Source organism: Loxodonta africana, chromosome 17, assembly GCF_030014295.1.
Source record: "Loxodonta africana isolate mLoxAfr1 chromosome 17, mLoxAfr1.hap2, whole genome shotgun sequence".
Lineage (NCBI taxonomy): Eukaryota > Metazoa > Chordata > Mammalia > Proboscidea > Elephantidae > Loxodonta > Loxodonta africana.
In genome coordinates this window covers 4,138,486-4,153,632 of record NC_087358.1, presented here as the reverse complement: position 1 = coordinate 4,153,632, position 15,147 = coordinate 4,138,486, and the positions used below count along the sequence as shown (strand labels likewise).

The 15,147-nt window shown below is 44.0% G+C and overlaps 1 protein-coding gene across 1 annotated transcript in view; it reads left to right on the top strand.

Moving 5' to 3' along the window:
* The window catches only part of KL (klotho), a 35,103-nt gene extending 25,489 nt beyond the window's left edge, over positions 1-9,614 (top strand). Inside the window, exons 4-5 of the mRNA XM_064270253.1 lie at positions 7,551-8,652; positions 9,277-9,614. Coding sequence (XP_064126323.1) covers positions 7,551-8,652; positions 9,277-9,614 — 1,440 coding nt within the window. The remainder of the gene's footprint in view (positions 1-7,550; positions 8,653-9,276) is intronic.
* Positions 9,615-15,147: the final 5,533 nt, after the last annotated feature.

The following is a 15,147-nucleotide window of genomic DNA, read 5'->3' as shown; positions in this document are numbered from 1 at the left end:
AGCAGTGGGGTGCTTCTAGCCAATCCATTGGCTTGACGAGTGAGGGTTTCAAAAGAAGCCCTTGGAAGAGTGGAATCCCTGAGTGGTGCAAAAGGTAAACACACTGGGCTGCTAACGGCAAAGTTGGTGGTTTGGGTCCACCCAGAGGTGCCTCAGAAGAAAGACCTGATGATCTACTTATGAAAAATCAGCCGCTGAGAACCCATGGGGCACAGTTCTTCTCTGACACACATAGGGTCGCCATGAGTTGGAGCTGACCCCACGGCAACTGGTTAAAGTCCCCGTCATCTCTAAAATTGTAAAATTCTGTGATCACAAGTATTACTTAAAGAGAGAGAGATTTCTTATTTGCATTTTCCATGTTGTGTCATTCAAGGAGCTCTGGTGGTGCAGTAGTTAAGCACTCAGCTGCTAACTGAAAGGTTGATGGTTCAAACCCGCCCCGTGGCTCCACAAGAGAAAGACCTGGCGATGTGCTTCTGTAAAGATTACAGCCTAGGAAACCCTATGGGCCAGTTCTACTCTGTCACATGGAATCACTGGGAATCTCAATGGCACCCCAAAAACAGCAACCCTTCACCTATCAGAGCTTGCCAGTTCTCTCATGCAGAGCCTACCAAACAAAATTAATTTACTTGCAAACCCAAGGTGGATGGAAACGTCTCCAGAAGCTCCCTAGTGGGAATTGGCTGCTATTGCTATTTTCTCCTTCCAGATTTCACTTCGAGCTTTGTATTATATTGGTGGGGTCCTTCCTCAGCTAACTTCCTCATTGATCAGTACTAGTTCTTTGTTATGTCAGTTCTAATATGTGTGTGTTTTATGTTTTTTAAATTTACAAACAATACTCTACATTTTTAATACATTATATTAAAACTCATTTTTCCTCTGCTGACAGTGTTTCAAACTCTTAATATACACAGGAGTACATGTCTTTGCAAGGACTGCTGGTGGCACAACGATTTAGTGCGTGCTTAGCTGCTAACTGAAAGTTTGGTAGTTTGAACCTACCAGTCAGAAGAAAGACCTGTGTACCTACTCCTGTAAAGATTACAGCCTAGATCAACAAAATTGACAAACCACTGGCCAAACTGACAAGAAAAACAGGAGAGGATGCAAATAACTCAAATAAGAAATGAAATGGGGGACATTACAACAGACCCAACTGAAATAAAAAGGGTCATAACAGAGTATTATGAAAAACTATACTCCAACAAATTTGGAAACCTGGAAGAAACAGACACATTTCTAGAAACACACTACTTACCCAAACTAACACAAAATGATGTTGAAAATCTGAACAGACCCATAACAAGAGAAGAGATTGAAAAGGCAATAAAAAATCTTTCAACAACAACAACAAAAAGTCCTGGCCCAGATGGCTTCACTGGAGAATTCTACCAAACATTCAAAGAAGAACTTACACCAGTGCCTCTTAAACTACTTCAGAACATAGAAAAAGCAAGTGACACTTCTGAGGTAGTTCTGTGAAGCCAGTACAACACAACCCTGATGCCAAAACCAGGCAAAGACACCACAAAAAAAGAAAACTACAGACCCATATCTCGTGAATACAGACACAAAAATTCTCGGCAAAATTCTAGCCAATAGAATTCAGCATCATATCAAAAAAATAATAACACCACGACCAAGTATGATTCATACCAGGTATGCAAGGGTGGCTCAACATTAGAAAATCAATTGACATAATCCAGCACATAAATAAAAGGAAAGAAAAGGATCACATGATCATATCAATCAATGCAGAAAAGGCATTTGAAAAAGTCCAACACTCGTTCCTGATAAAAACTCTCAACAAAATAGGTATAGAAGGGAAGTTTCTGAACATAATAAAGGGCATCTATACAAAAGCAACAGCCAACATCATTCTTAATGGAGAGAGGCTTAAAACATTCCCCTTGAGAACAGGAACAAGACAAGGGTGCCCTTTATCACCACTCCTATTTAACATTGTGCTGGAAGTTCTAGCTAGAGCGATAAGGCAGGAAAAAGAAATAAAGGGCATTCAAATTGATAATGAAGAAGCTAAACTGTCCCTATTTGTGGATGATATGATACTATACGTAGAAAACCCAAAAGACTCCACAAGAAAACTACTGGAACAAACAGAAAGATTCAGCAGAGTAGCAAGATAAAAGATAAACATACAAAAAATCAGTTGGATCCCTATATACCAATAAAGAGAACGATGAAAAGGAAATCAGAAAAACAATACCATTTTAGTAGCCCCTAAAAAAGTAAAATACTTAGGAATAAATCTAACCAGGGATGTAAAAGACCTATACAAAAAAAACTACAAAACACTACTGCAAGAAATGAAAAGAGATCTCCATAAATGGAAAAACATACCATGCTTATGGATAGGTAGACTCAACATTGTGAAAATGACAATTCTACCCAAAGCAATTTACAAATACAATGCAATACCAATTCAAATACCAACAACATTCTTTAAAGAGATGGAAATCTAATCATTAACTTTATATGGAAAGGGAAGAAGCCATGGATAAATAAAGCACTGTTGAAGAAGAAGAATAAAGTAGGAGGACTCACACTACCTGACCTCAGAACTCACTATACAGCTATGGTCATCAAAACAGTGTGGTAATGGTACAACAACAGATACATTGACCAATGAAACAGAATTGAGAACCCAGATGTAAATCCTTCCACCTACTGTCACCTCATCTTTGACAGGGCCAAAGCCCATCAAGTGGGGAAAAGACAGTCTTTTTAACAAATGGTGCTGGCAAAACTGGATATCCATCTACAAAAAAAAATGAAACAGAACCCATGCCTTGCACCATACACAAAAACTAATTTGAAATGAATCAGAGACCTAAATATAAAGCCAAAAACTATAAAGGTCATAGAAGAAAAAATAGTATCAACGCTAGAGGCCCTAATAAATGGCATTAACAGGATACAAACCATAACCAACAACACACAAACTTCAGAAGATAAGCTAGATAACTGGGTTATTCTAAAAATTAAACACTTAATGCTCATCAAAAGACCTCACCAGAAGAGTAAAAAGAGAAACTACAGACTGGGAAAAAATTTTGGCTATTACAGACAGATCAGACACTGGTCTAATCTCTAAAACCTACAGGAAAATCCAGCACCTCTGCAAGAAAAAACAAATAATCCAATTAAAAAATAGGCAAAGGAAATGAACAGACACTTCACCAAAGAAGACATTCAAGGGGCCAACAGGCACATGAGGAAATGCTCGCAATCACTAGCCATTAGAAAAACGCAAATCAAAACTACAATGAGACATTGTCTCACCCTGGCATTACTGGCACGAATCAAAAACGCAGGAAATAACAAATGTTGGAGAGGCTGTGGGGAGATCTGAACTCTTATGCGCTGCTGGTGGGAATGCAAAATGATACAGCCATTCTGGAAAACAATATGGTGCTTCCTTAGAAAGCTGGACATAGAACTACCATATGATCCAGCAATCCCACGCCCAGGAATATATCCTAGAAAAATAATCATCACACGAATAGACATATGCACATTCATGTTCACTGAGCGATGTTCACAATAGCAAAAAGACGGAAACCACCTAGATGCCCATCAGCAGATGAATGGATAAACAAACTATGGTACATGTACACAATGGAGTATTATACAACGATAAAGAGCAACGGTGAATCTGTGAAGCATCTCATAACATGGATGACTCTGAAGGACATGCTGAGGGAAACAAGTCAATCACAAAAGGACAAACATTGTATGAGACCATTACTGTAAAAACTCATGAGAAGGTTTACACACAGAAAGAAACAATCTTTGATGGTTATGAGGGAGAGGAGGGGTGGCAATGGGAAAGCACTAAATAGACGATAGGTAAGTGGTAACTTTGGTGAAGGGTAAGACAGGACACAATACTGGGGAAGCCAGCAAAACTTGCAGAAGGTAGGGTCATGGAAGGTCCATAGACATATCCAAACTCCCTGAGGGACTGAATTGCTGGGCTGAGGGCTGTGGGGACTATGGTTTCGGGTAACATCTACCTGAACTGGCATAACAGAGTTTATAAAGAAAAAGGTCTACGTTTTACTTTGGTGAGTAGCGTCTGGGGTCTTAAAAGCTCGTGAGCGGCCATCTAGACACTCCACTGGTCTTACTCTGTCTGGAGCAAATCAGAATGACGAAAACCAATGACACGAAGAAAGATTGGTCCAAAGGACTAATGGACCACATCTACCACAGCCTCCATAAGACTGAGTCCAGTACAAATGGGTGGTGCCCGCCCACCACCACTGACTGCCCTGACAAGGATCACAATAGAGGGTCCCAGACGGAGCTGGAGAAAAATGTAGAACAAGATTCTGACTCAAAAAAAAAAGACCAGACTTACTGGCCTGACGGAGACTGGAGAAACTGGGAGAGTATGACCACCGGACGCCCTTTGAGCTCAGTAAGGAGGTCATTCCCAAGGTTCACCTTTCGGCCAAAGATTAGACAGTCCCATAAAGCAAACCAAGACTAAAGGTGAACACCAGCCCAGGGGCAAGGGCTAGAAGGCTGGTGGGGACAGGAAAGCTGGTAATAGGGAACCCAAGGTCGAGAAGGGGGAGTGTTGACATGTCGTGGGGTTGGTAATTAATGTCATAAAACAACACGTGTAGTGTTTAATGAGAAATTAGTTTGTTCTGTAAATCTTCATCTAAAGTACAGCTAAAAAATAAAACAATGCAAAAAAACTAAAAAGATAACAGCCTAGAAAACTCTATGGGGCAGCTCTACTCTGTCACATGGGGTCACTATGAGTCGGAATTGACTCGACGGCACCTAAAAACAATATTAATAAGTCAATGTTTCATCTGAAAAGCTTTAAAAATAATATGCCGGGAAGCACGCAAGCTGTCTGAAGACTGACTTCGGACTTATTCACATAGATTGTCACTTAACTTAGACTCAACTTCCCAGCTAACAGTTTTGTTTTCCAGTAACTACTAAGGAGCCCTGGGGGCACAATGGTTAGGCCCTTGGCTGCTAACCCAAAGGTTGACAGTTCGAACCCACCCAGCGGCCCCGTGGGAGGAAAGACCTTGCGATCTGCTCCTGTAAAGATTACAGCCTAGGAAACCCTATGGGCCCGTTCTACTCTGTCACGTGGGGTCATTGTAAGTCTTAATCTACTTGACAGTGCCTAACACCACCACTAGGTACGGAACCTGCTGCATGCCAAGGACACAGAACTCCTGGAACTCTGGACGGCTTTGGGAAGATGTTTCGTCCATAGGGTAGTAAAGATGAGCAATTAACTTTATACCTGTTCTTTCTGAAGGGAAATTGTATTTCTCTTTTTTTTGGTAAAAAACCAGTCAACAAATTAAGGGAGGTTTGATGGAGTGTTGCCTAAAGATTCATTTCTAAATGTCATTTTTTTTTTTTTTGTAGAAATTATATTTACTTTCACGTATCTGTTTTCAGATGAACTGAATAAAAGCTCTTGTTTTGGAGCAGTTATGGTGGTAAAGTTTTGGATTAAATCAACCCAGAATGTGGTAAAAGTAATATAAAAAAATTCCGTCAGGCAATGAACGTTTTTTCCTCAGAAGAGCACGTAAACGTTTTCTGCTGTGAGGCTGAGGGGACATGATTTGTGGGTGTGTGGTGGTGGAAAAAGACTTCTGACAGGATTCCCAGAGTGTGAGGGGAAACGCATGCATGGGCGATCCACAAGGACGGACGATTCTCCAGGAAAAGCGATTTCCCTTTGACATGCTGGCTTTTTATTACTTTCCTTTGTGAACACAGCCCTGAGCTCTCCAGAGAAACAGCAGCTAATTTGCAACAGCCCCATAAAATGCAATGATACAGATTCAAACGTGGATTTGTATGGGCCCCGATTTTATAACCAAAGCCAAACCAGCTCGAGCTGATTCCGACTCATGGCGACACCATGTGTTACGGAGAACAACTGCCCATAGGGTTTTCTTGGCTGTAATCTCTGCAGCGGATCACCATGCCTTTCTTCCGTGGCACTGCCAGCTGGGTTCAAAGGTTTAGGTTAGTGGTTCAGCAGAAACTGTCTGCACCACCGAGGGACCTCCTTCAGGTCAGAGAAAGGATCTGGCTCTCGAGGGGTTGTTAGCCGGAGCCGGAAACTGGAGGAAGCAGTGTGGTCTTGGGGGCAGACTCGCAGTTGGCATTTCCTCTACTGCTTTCACACAGGGAAGGAAGATCATGCAATTTTGATTTTACAATTTTTCTGCTTTATCCTTGCTGCAGAAAAAGGATTTGGAAAATTAAACGGTCTACGTTAACAAATCTCACTGTGGGTGGGTGGCAATAATGTTTCTTGTTTCTGCATTCTCAATCAGGCTTTCTAAGATCAATCAGGTTTAATTTGTTAAATTCTGCCGTGGGCCCTAATGTCAGTAAAGGGCAACAGTTAGGCTTATTTAACACATCCTCTACCTACAGCATGGAGTTCCTGGGTGGGGCAAATGGTTAACGCATTCGACTGCTGAGTAAAAAGTTAGAGACGTGAGTTCATCCAGAGGTGCCTTGGAGGACAGTCCTGGCCATCTACTTCCAAAAATCACCCACTGAGAACCCTCCGGAGCACAGCTCTACTCTGACACACAGGAGGTTGCCCTGCTTTGGAGTCAACTCTACAACAACTCTATTTTTTTCCTACAGCAAATCTCAATTTAGAAGGAGATTTTAATAAGCACAACTTAATTTTAAATATAACTTCATTTTTTGACTAACTTAGTCCTGTCCTAAGCTTTTGTTTTTTGCCTAGGTTTTTTTTTTAGTTTGAAAGTTTCATATCATTGTTGATCTCTTAACCGAAAATCATCCAAAAATATTCTGCTTACTTGATGCAGACGGGTGTGCGGGAATTGTTAGTGTTTGTCATCTGAAGTCACCAAACAAATTTGTTTTTTTTTTGCTTTAACGTTACAGTAACAGTTCAAACGTTAGCAAGAACTATGGGTAATCCAAGTGTGTCTAGAAGAACGGGGAGTGTCTCCTTCCTCAGGAACTTACAATTTATGAGAAGCATTTAAGTTTTCAGCTAGAAGGGCGCCAATTTCTGCTCATCCTGTTGCTTGTTTTGTTAGTTGGCGTCGAGTCAATTCCAACTTACGGCGACCCCACGTATGCAGAGTAGAACCACTCCACAGGGTTTTCAAGGCCTGTCTTCCAAGACGCCTCTGGGTGGACTTGAGCCTCCAAACTTCCTGTTAGCAGCTGAGTGCACAGACTCTTTGCACCACCCAGGGACATACCTAATAACTGTTGTTAGCCGCGTGAGCCGCTTCCAACTCATGGCGACCCCACGTGTATGGACTAGAACTGTGCTCCGTAGGGTTCTCAAGGCCATGAACTTTCGAAGGCCTAGGCCTTTCTTCTGAGATGCCTCTGGGTGGGTTCGAACTGCCAACGTTTCAGCTGGTAACTGAGTGCTTAACTGTGTGCACCACACTGGGATTTTCTCCCTGAAGAGATTTCCCAGACTGTCCAGGTGAATCTAATGCCGACTTTGTTCTTCTCAGGTAGACACCACCCTGTCTCAGTTTACGGACCCGAATGTTTACCTGTGGGATGTCCACCACAGCAAGAGGCTCATTAAAGTGGACGGGGTGGTGACCAAGAAGAGGAAATCCTACTGTGTTGACTTTGCCGCTATCCGGCCCCAGATCGCCTTGCTCCAGGAGACGCACGTCACCCATTTCCACTTCTCCCTGGATTGGGCCCTGGTCCTCCCCTTGGGGAACCAGTCCCAGATCAACGGCACGGTCCTGCGTTACTACCGCTGCCTGGTCGGTGAGCTGGTCCGTGCCAACGTCACCCCAGTGGTGGCCCTGTGGCAGCCAGTAGCCCCACACCAAGGACTGCCAGGCCCCCTGGCCCAGCGTGGCGCCTGGGAGAACCCCCACACGGCCCTGGCATTTGTGGAGTATGCCAGACTGTGCTTTAAGGAGCTCGGCCACTCTGTCAAGTTCTGGATCACCATGAACCAGCCACCTACAAGGAACATGACCTACAGCGCCGGACACAACCTCCTGAGAGCCCACGCGCTGGCGTGGCGTGTGTATGACGAGAACTTCAGGCGTGCTCAGAAAGGCCAGGTATCCATAGCTCTGCAGGCGGACTGGATAGAGCCGGCCTGCCCTTCCTCCCAGAAGGACAAAGAAGTGGCCGACAGGGTTCTGGAGTTCGACATTGGCTGGCTCGCCGAGCCCATTTTCGGCTCTGGAGATTACCCACATGTCATGAGGGATTGGCTGAGCCAGAGAAACAATTTTCTTCTCCCCTATTTCACGGAAGATGACAAGAAGTTGATCCAGGGCTCCTTTGACTTTCTGGCATTAAGCCATTACACTACCATCCTTGTCGACTGGGAGAAGGAGGACCCAGGGAAGTACAATGATTACCTGGAAGTTCAAGAGATGACGGACATCACCTGGCTTAACTCTCCCAGTCAGGTGGCCGTGGTGCCCTGGGGCTTACGCAGAGTGCTGAACTGGCTGAAATCGAAGTACGGAGACCTCCCCATGTACGTGATAGCCAATGGAATCGATGGCGATCCGCAGGAGACAGAGGACAAGCTGAGGGTGCATTACATACAAAACTATGTAAACGAAGCTCTGAAAGGTAAGGAGCCCCTGAGACAGGGGTCTTTGAACGTCATGTCGCCAGAGGGCATGATACCAGATAACCAGTGGCTGTAGAGTTGATTCTGACCAATGAGGACCCCTTGTGTGTCAGAGTAGAACTGTACTCCGTAGGGGTCTCAGTGGCTGATTTTTTGGAAATAGATCCCCAGGCCTTTCTTCCAAGGCGCCTGTGGGTGGACTCAAGCCACCAAGCTTTTGGTTAGCAGCTGTGCTCATTAACCAACCACCTGCACCACCTGCTGTTGTTGGGTGTTGTCGAGTCAATTCCTGCTCACATCAACCCCATGGGACAGAGTAGAACCACTCCGTAGGGTTTTCTAGGCTGTAATCTTTACAGGAGCAGGTCTACAAGTCTTTCTCCAGCCACTGGGTGGGTTCCAACCGCTGACCTTTGGGTTAGCAGGCGAACGCTTAACTGTTACACCACCAGGGCTCCTTGTCTTTGCATAACGGAGCCCTTTTCAAATTAAATCTAATTTAGTGTGCAATTTTATTCAAAGGTACTGAAAATTTCCCTGAGGTAACAAAGCTATGTAAAAGTGATGTGCTGTGTGCAAAATGTTTTAATAACTGTTCTCCTGTCTTTTGTTTGTTTGTTTAGCTTACATATTGGATGGTATCAATCTTTGCGGATACTTTGCTTATTCACTGAGTGACCGCACTGCTCCCAAGTTTGGCCTCTTTCGTTATGCCGCGAATCAGTTTGAACCCAAACCGTCCATGAAACACTACAGGAAAATTATTGACAACAACGGCTTCCTGGGCCCTGGAAGTCTGGGAAGGTTCTGTCCGGAAGAATTTACCGTGTGCACAGAGTGCAGCTTCTTTCATTCCAGAAAGACTTTACTGGCTTTCCTAGCTTGTCTATTCTTTGCTTTTATTATTTCCCTTTCCCTAATTTTTTACTACTCTAAGAAAGGTCGAAGAAGTTACAAATAGTTCTGGACATTTCTATTCATTGATTTTGAAATAATTATGCAGTCACACTTCACCGTGTGGTGAAACTGTAGATTTCCTGTGTCTGAGCTTTAGAAAACCTTCTGCGTGGCCTGGGGCAGAGGTTTTGAAATGGGCCTGGTGCTGTCGTTGTTGGGTGCCATCAAGTTGATTCCGACTCACAGCAACCCCACCTGACAGAGTACAGCTGCCCCATAGGGTTTTCTAAGCTGTAAACTTTAAGGAAGCAGATTGCCAAAGCCTTTCTTCCTCAGAGCTGCTGGATGGCTTCAGACCACCAAACTTTCAGTTAGCAGCGGAGTGCTTAAATGTTGCACCATCAGGGCATAGGTGATTATAAAGTACTGAATCATGTTAATGATGACTGGGTTAGTTCTCTTTTAGGGTGATTAAAAACTTACAGGGACCATCATTTCTGTAACATCATTTTTACTAGAGGCATGGGAATAGAAACCACACCAATGCAGAACTTGTACGGAAATTGAACGAAAAGCTTAAGAATATTTTTATCTGTGCCCGCTTCTAAATTTAATGTTTTCCTTTCAGGAAAAATTGCAAGTGTTAGAATAAAAAGTTAAGCCCCAAATCTCTCAATTGCCATGGTAATCCCTCATGCCTAAATTTCTCTGGAACCAGGTTTCCAAGGAGAAGGAAGACGGCAGATATTGGAGAGATGACAAAGGACCCTAGGTTGGAAGGTTTCATTGAAAAGTAGTATCTGTCAAATGTTGCTAATATTAACATTTGTAACTGGTTAATGGTATACTTAGCAGAGAAAATTACAGAGCCTCACATTTCCTGTGACTTTTGAGGCACTCTCTAAGCCTGAAAAACAAACAAACAAAAACCCATTGTCATCGAGTCAATTCCCTGTAGGACAGAACAGAACTGCCCCATAGGGTTTCCAAGGAGTGCCTGGTGGAGTTGAACTCCCAACCTTTTGTTTAGCAGCCGAGCTCTTAACCACTGCGGTACCAGGGTTTCCCTCTAAGCCTTGGGCCCCTTAAAACCCCAAACCAAATCCGTTGCCATCTAGTGGACTCTAAGTCATGGTGAGCTACGTGTGAGAGAGCAGAATCTAGCTTCATAGGGTTCTCTCTGCCATAATCCCTGGTGGTGCCGTGGTTAAGCACTCAGCTACTAACTGTAATGGTCGGTGGTTTGAACCCATCCAGAAGCTCTGTGGGGCAAAGACCTGGCAGTCTGCTTCGGTAAAGGTGACAGCCTAAAAAACCCTGTGGGGCAGTTCTCCTCTGTCACATGGGCTCACCGTAGGTAGAAATCAACTTGACGGTGCCTAACAATAACTGCGGCAACAGCAAGTTCTGTGGAAGTAGATTGCCAGGCCTTTTCTCCGTGGTGCCGCTGGCTGGTTCAGACCACAACCGTTCAGCTAGGAGCTGAGCACAAACCATTTGAGCCACCCAGAGACCTTGTTTGGGTCTTTAGGGCTTTGTTTTATTGGCATCTCATTGAGGTCCTGCACATAGGAGACTTCCGATAAATGTCTGCTGAAAAATAAATGTGAATCATAGATGCTGGGCTCCTCAGGAGGCATAAAGGGATTGTGACGTGCGCTGTGTTGCAGTGGTTCTTGTGGGGGAGAGGGTGCTCATTATGATAAACATTGTGACCTCCTGGCTTAAAAAAAACCCTTTTATTTAGGAGCACACCTTGGAATGAGGTGACCTTCCTTAAGAGACTAAGAACAAAACGATAGCTCATCGATTTTCTAGTCTTTAGAATGTGCCAATTTCTTTGAATTTGTAGTTTGTAATATTCTTAATTGGTTCAAAGCAGTCTGGTCTGATGAGACTGGGCAATTTGTTCTGGGGTCTCCAAGGCCCGTTTCGTCTTCTCGCTGCTGCTACTGTGGAACTGGCTTGGAGCTAGTTTCGTTTTGAACGGGTACACTGAGGCACGCTACTGATTTCCTGAAAGGGCTAACTAGGTCCGGTCCTTGACTGTCCCTTGATAAGCCTCGCTGATCTGGAGACAGGGAAGTCTCTCTATTTCCACTGCAGTTGAGACGATCCGAAGATCTATTTTATAGCTAATATTGCGTCAGGCAAGCTGTGTGATAACAAGCCTCGCTAACACAGGGTGAGAGTGTAACATAAAATATGGACTGTAGCCCAAGCCATCTGTAGAGGTGGTATGATTTTTTCCCCCCATGAATAATAAGCTTTTTGTGGCATTCTCTTAAAAATCAGGCTTCTTATTAAAATAGGAGATTAGAAAAACAATCGTTTATGTATATATTTTTCTGATTATAAGAGTAATATATGTTCATTTTAAACATATTTAAAATAGAAATTATATGTAAAGAAAAATAAAAATGATCTATAATCTCACAACCCAGAGGTAGCCATTATTAACATTTTCTATGTATTTTCTTTCTGTGTTTTCTAACATTTTCTTCTGTGACCTGAGAGTCAGTTCATATTGTACATAGTTCTGTATCTTGCTTTATTAATTTTTACTGTATTTCCTTTGTTAGTCATCTTCAAAAAGCATGATTTTAATAGTTGTATAGTGTTCCACTGTATGAATTTGTCACAACTTATTTAATTATTCCTCTCCATTGTATAAGTTTTTTATTGTCAATTACCACTAAATAATGAATATTGTTTAAAAATGTGTTTTCTTGCTACAATATTCAGTATTTACCTTGATTTCCTTGAGCCTAAGCCAAAAACCAAACCTGTTGCCGTCAAGTCAATTCCAACTCACAGCGACCCTGTAGGACAGACTAGCGCTGCCCGTGGAAGCACATCTGTCTCCCGAGGAGCCGCCGGTGGGTTCAAACCACTGACCTTTGGGTTAGCAGCCTAGTACTTTCACCACTGTGCCACCAGGGCTCCTTTGCTTGAGTGTAAAAAAAGAAACAAAACCCACTGCCATAGAATCAATTCCCACTCCTAGTGATCCTTGAGTGTAGAGAGAAATAATCTATTTCTGGATAGAGTGTTGTAATATATCTGCCTGCAACTTTGCCTTCTTTCATAACCATACGAAATAAGCCTATTGAGCCACAGAGAATTCGATCCTTGTTTGTTAGGTGCTGTCCAGGGGATTCCTACTCATATCGACCCCAAGTGACAGAGTGGAACTGTCCCACAGGGTTTCCTAGACTCATCTTTAAGGCAGATCACCAGGTATATCTCCTGCAGAGCTGCTGGGTGGGTTTGAACCGCCAACCTTTCAGTTAGCAGCCAAGTACTTAGCCGTTCTGCCAGTATGGCTCCATATTATGATGGTAGTGGTGAGGAGATAGGGCTGACTGCAAGAGGCTGGAAGATGGTAGAGAAGGAGAGGGTCCTCCAGGCTGGTACTTACAGTTGAGCTTGAGAGACCATTTCAGACACATAGAGAACAAAATGGCGGATGAACTGAAAGGGACAAAACAGAGAAGTCGAGTCCCAGAGAGAAATGGCATCTAAAAAGCCTTCAGTGGAATTATAACGAAAGCTGCACGCTAACTTCCAGTTCCCAACCACCTGCAGAGGCAGCAGCTCTCTGCTGGGAGAAAAGGAGACAGCATTTTTTGGGGTCAGCCACTGGCTGGGGGGTCAGCCATGGGCTGGGGGGGCAGGTAGTAGGGGAGATTGGGGATGAGGGCCTTTCTGGTCCAGTGGGCAAAGCACACTCTTCTCTTAAACAGCTTCTCAGAGCACTACTTTCTTTCTGCTCCTGTGCTCATCTTTGAGGCCTTACTCTTGTGGATTCTGGGTTTTGAACCACTTTGTATATATTCTGAAATACAGAGATCAAAACTGGACACTGACTGACCTCGGAACTCCACCTGCTGTTACTTTGTGAGGCCAACTCAGGGGATGGTGTTAGTTGCTGGAACTCTGACTCATGGTGACCCCACGTACAACAAAAGGAAACATAGCCTGGTCCTGTGCCATCGTCACGATCGTTGGTATGAGTCCACTGTTGAGGCCGCTGTGTATTTTGAGTGTCTTCCAACCTAGAGGGCTCGTCTTCCAGCATTATATCAGACAACAGTCTGTTGTGACCCATAGGGTTTTTATTGGCTGATTTCTGGAAGCAGACAGCCAGGCTCTTCTTCCCAGCCTGTCTTAGTCTGGAAGCTCTGCTGAAACCCGTCTATCATGGGTGACCCTGCTGGTATTTGAAATACCGGTGACAAAGCTTCCAGGATCACAGCAACAGGCAAGGCCCCACAGTACAACAGACTGGCAGATGGGTAGTGGTGGCCAGCTCTGTAGGGATATAAGTAACAGTAAGCTGTTGGTTCCCTGAGGCCTCTTGGTTGTTTTCTGCCTTGTCTGCATTTGCCCTATATTCATGGTTCATTCTTGCAAACCAAGGTGGGCCCCTTGTATTTATCCCCAGTTCATTTTGCCTTGATTTGGAAAGATGATTTTTCACGTTCATTAAGGACATTTTTCATTTTATTTTTGTCTTCCATAGATAATAGTTAGAATCCACTAATGCCCTGAAGAAGCCCTGGTGGTGCCATGGTTAAGCACTTGGCTGCTAACTGAAAGGCTGGTGGTTTGAACCCGTACAGCGGCTCCGTGGGAGAAGGACCTGGCCACCTGCTCCCGTAAAAATTACAGCCTAGGAAGCCCTGTGGTCACGTGGGGTCACTATGAATCAGAACCGACTCGACATAACCTTTATATTATTTATAACACTGCTATCCAACAGAGGTAGACTGCAAGCCAGATAGTTTTAACACAGTCACATTGGAAAAATAAAGAGTCATAGATGAAGCTCTAAGGATGGGTTGGATGGCAGCAGGGGACAAGGCCTGCAGTAAGGCCAGCCCTGGGTGATGAAAACTGTCAATGCATTGGGTTGCTGACTGAAAGGTTGATGGTTCAAGCCCACCCAGAGGTGCCTCGGAGGAAAGTCCCGGTGATCTGCTTCCGGAAAATCGGCCCCTGAAAACCCTGCGGAGCGTCATTCCACTGCGATGCACGTGGGGGCGCCGTAAGTTGGGACTGACTGCGACTGGTTTTATACACCAAAAAGCCAAACCCGCTGCCACGGAGTCAATTTCCACTCCCAGGAACCCTGTAGGTCCTAGCAGAACTGCCCCTAGGGTTCCCAGGCTGTAATCTTTCCGGAATCAGACGCCACGTCTTTCTCCTGAGAAGCGGCCGCTGGGCTCAAACCACCGCTGTTTCGGACGGTAGCCGAACACTTAACCACCGGGCCACTAGGGCTTCTTCTGGTTTTATAAAGGCTCTAAAATTCATCCATATAATTGACATGGAAATTTACAGTTAAGCTGAACTACTCATTAAAACAAGTATTTTTTAAAGCACCTATGCGGAAGGAAGAATCCTGGAAACCTAGTTCTAAACATTGTAGCAGTTCAGGTGGAATTAAACTGCTTTTCTTTTCATGTAGCCTACAAACTCAGTCTTTTCTCTAACTCAGATTTTCCCTTTTTAAATTAATAGGGTGATTTGATTGCCATGTAGCATCTCCATTTGATATTTAATATTGTGTAGTGCCTGGGGTCTTGAAAGCT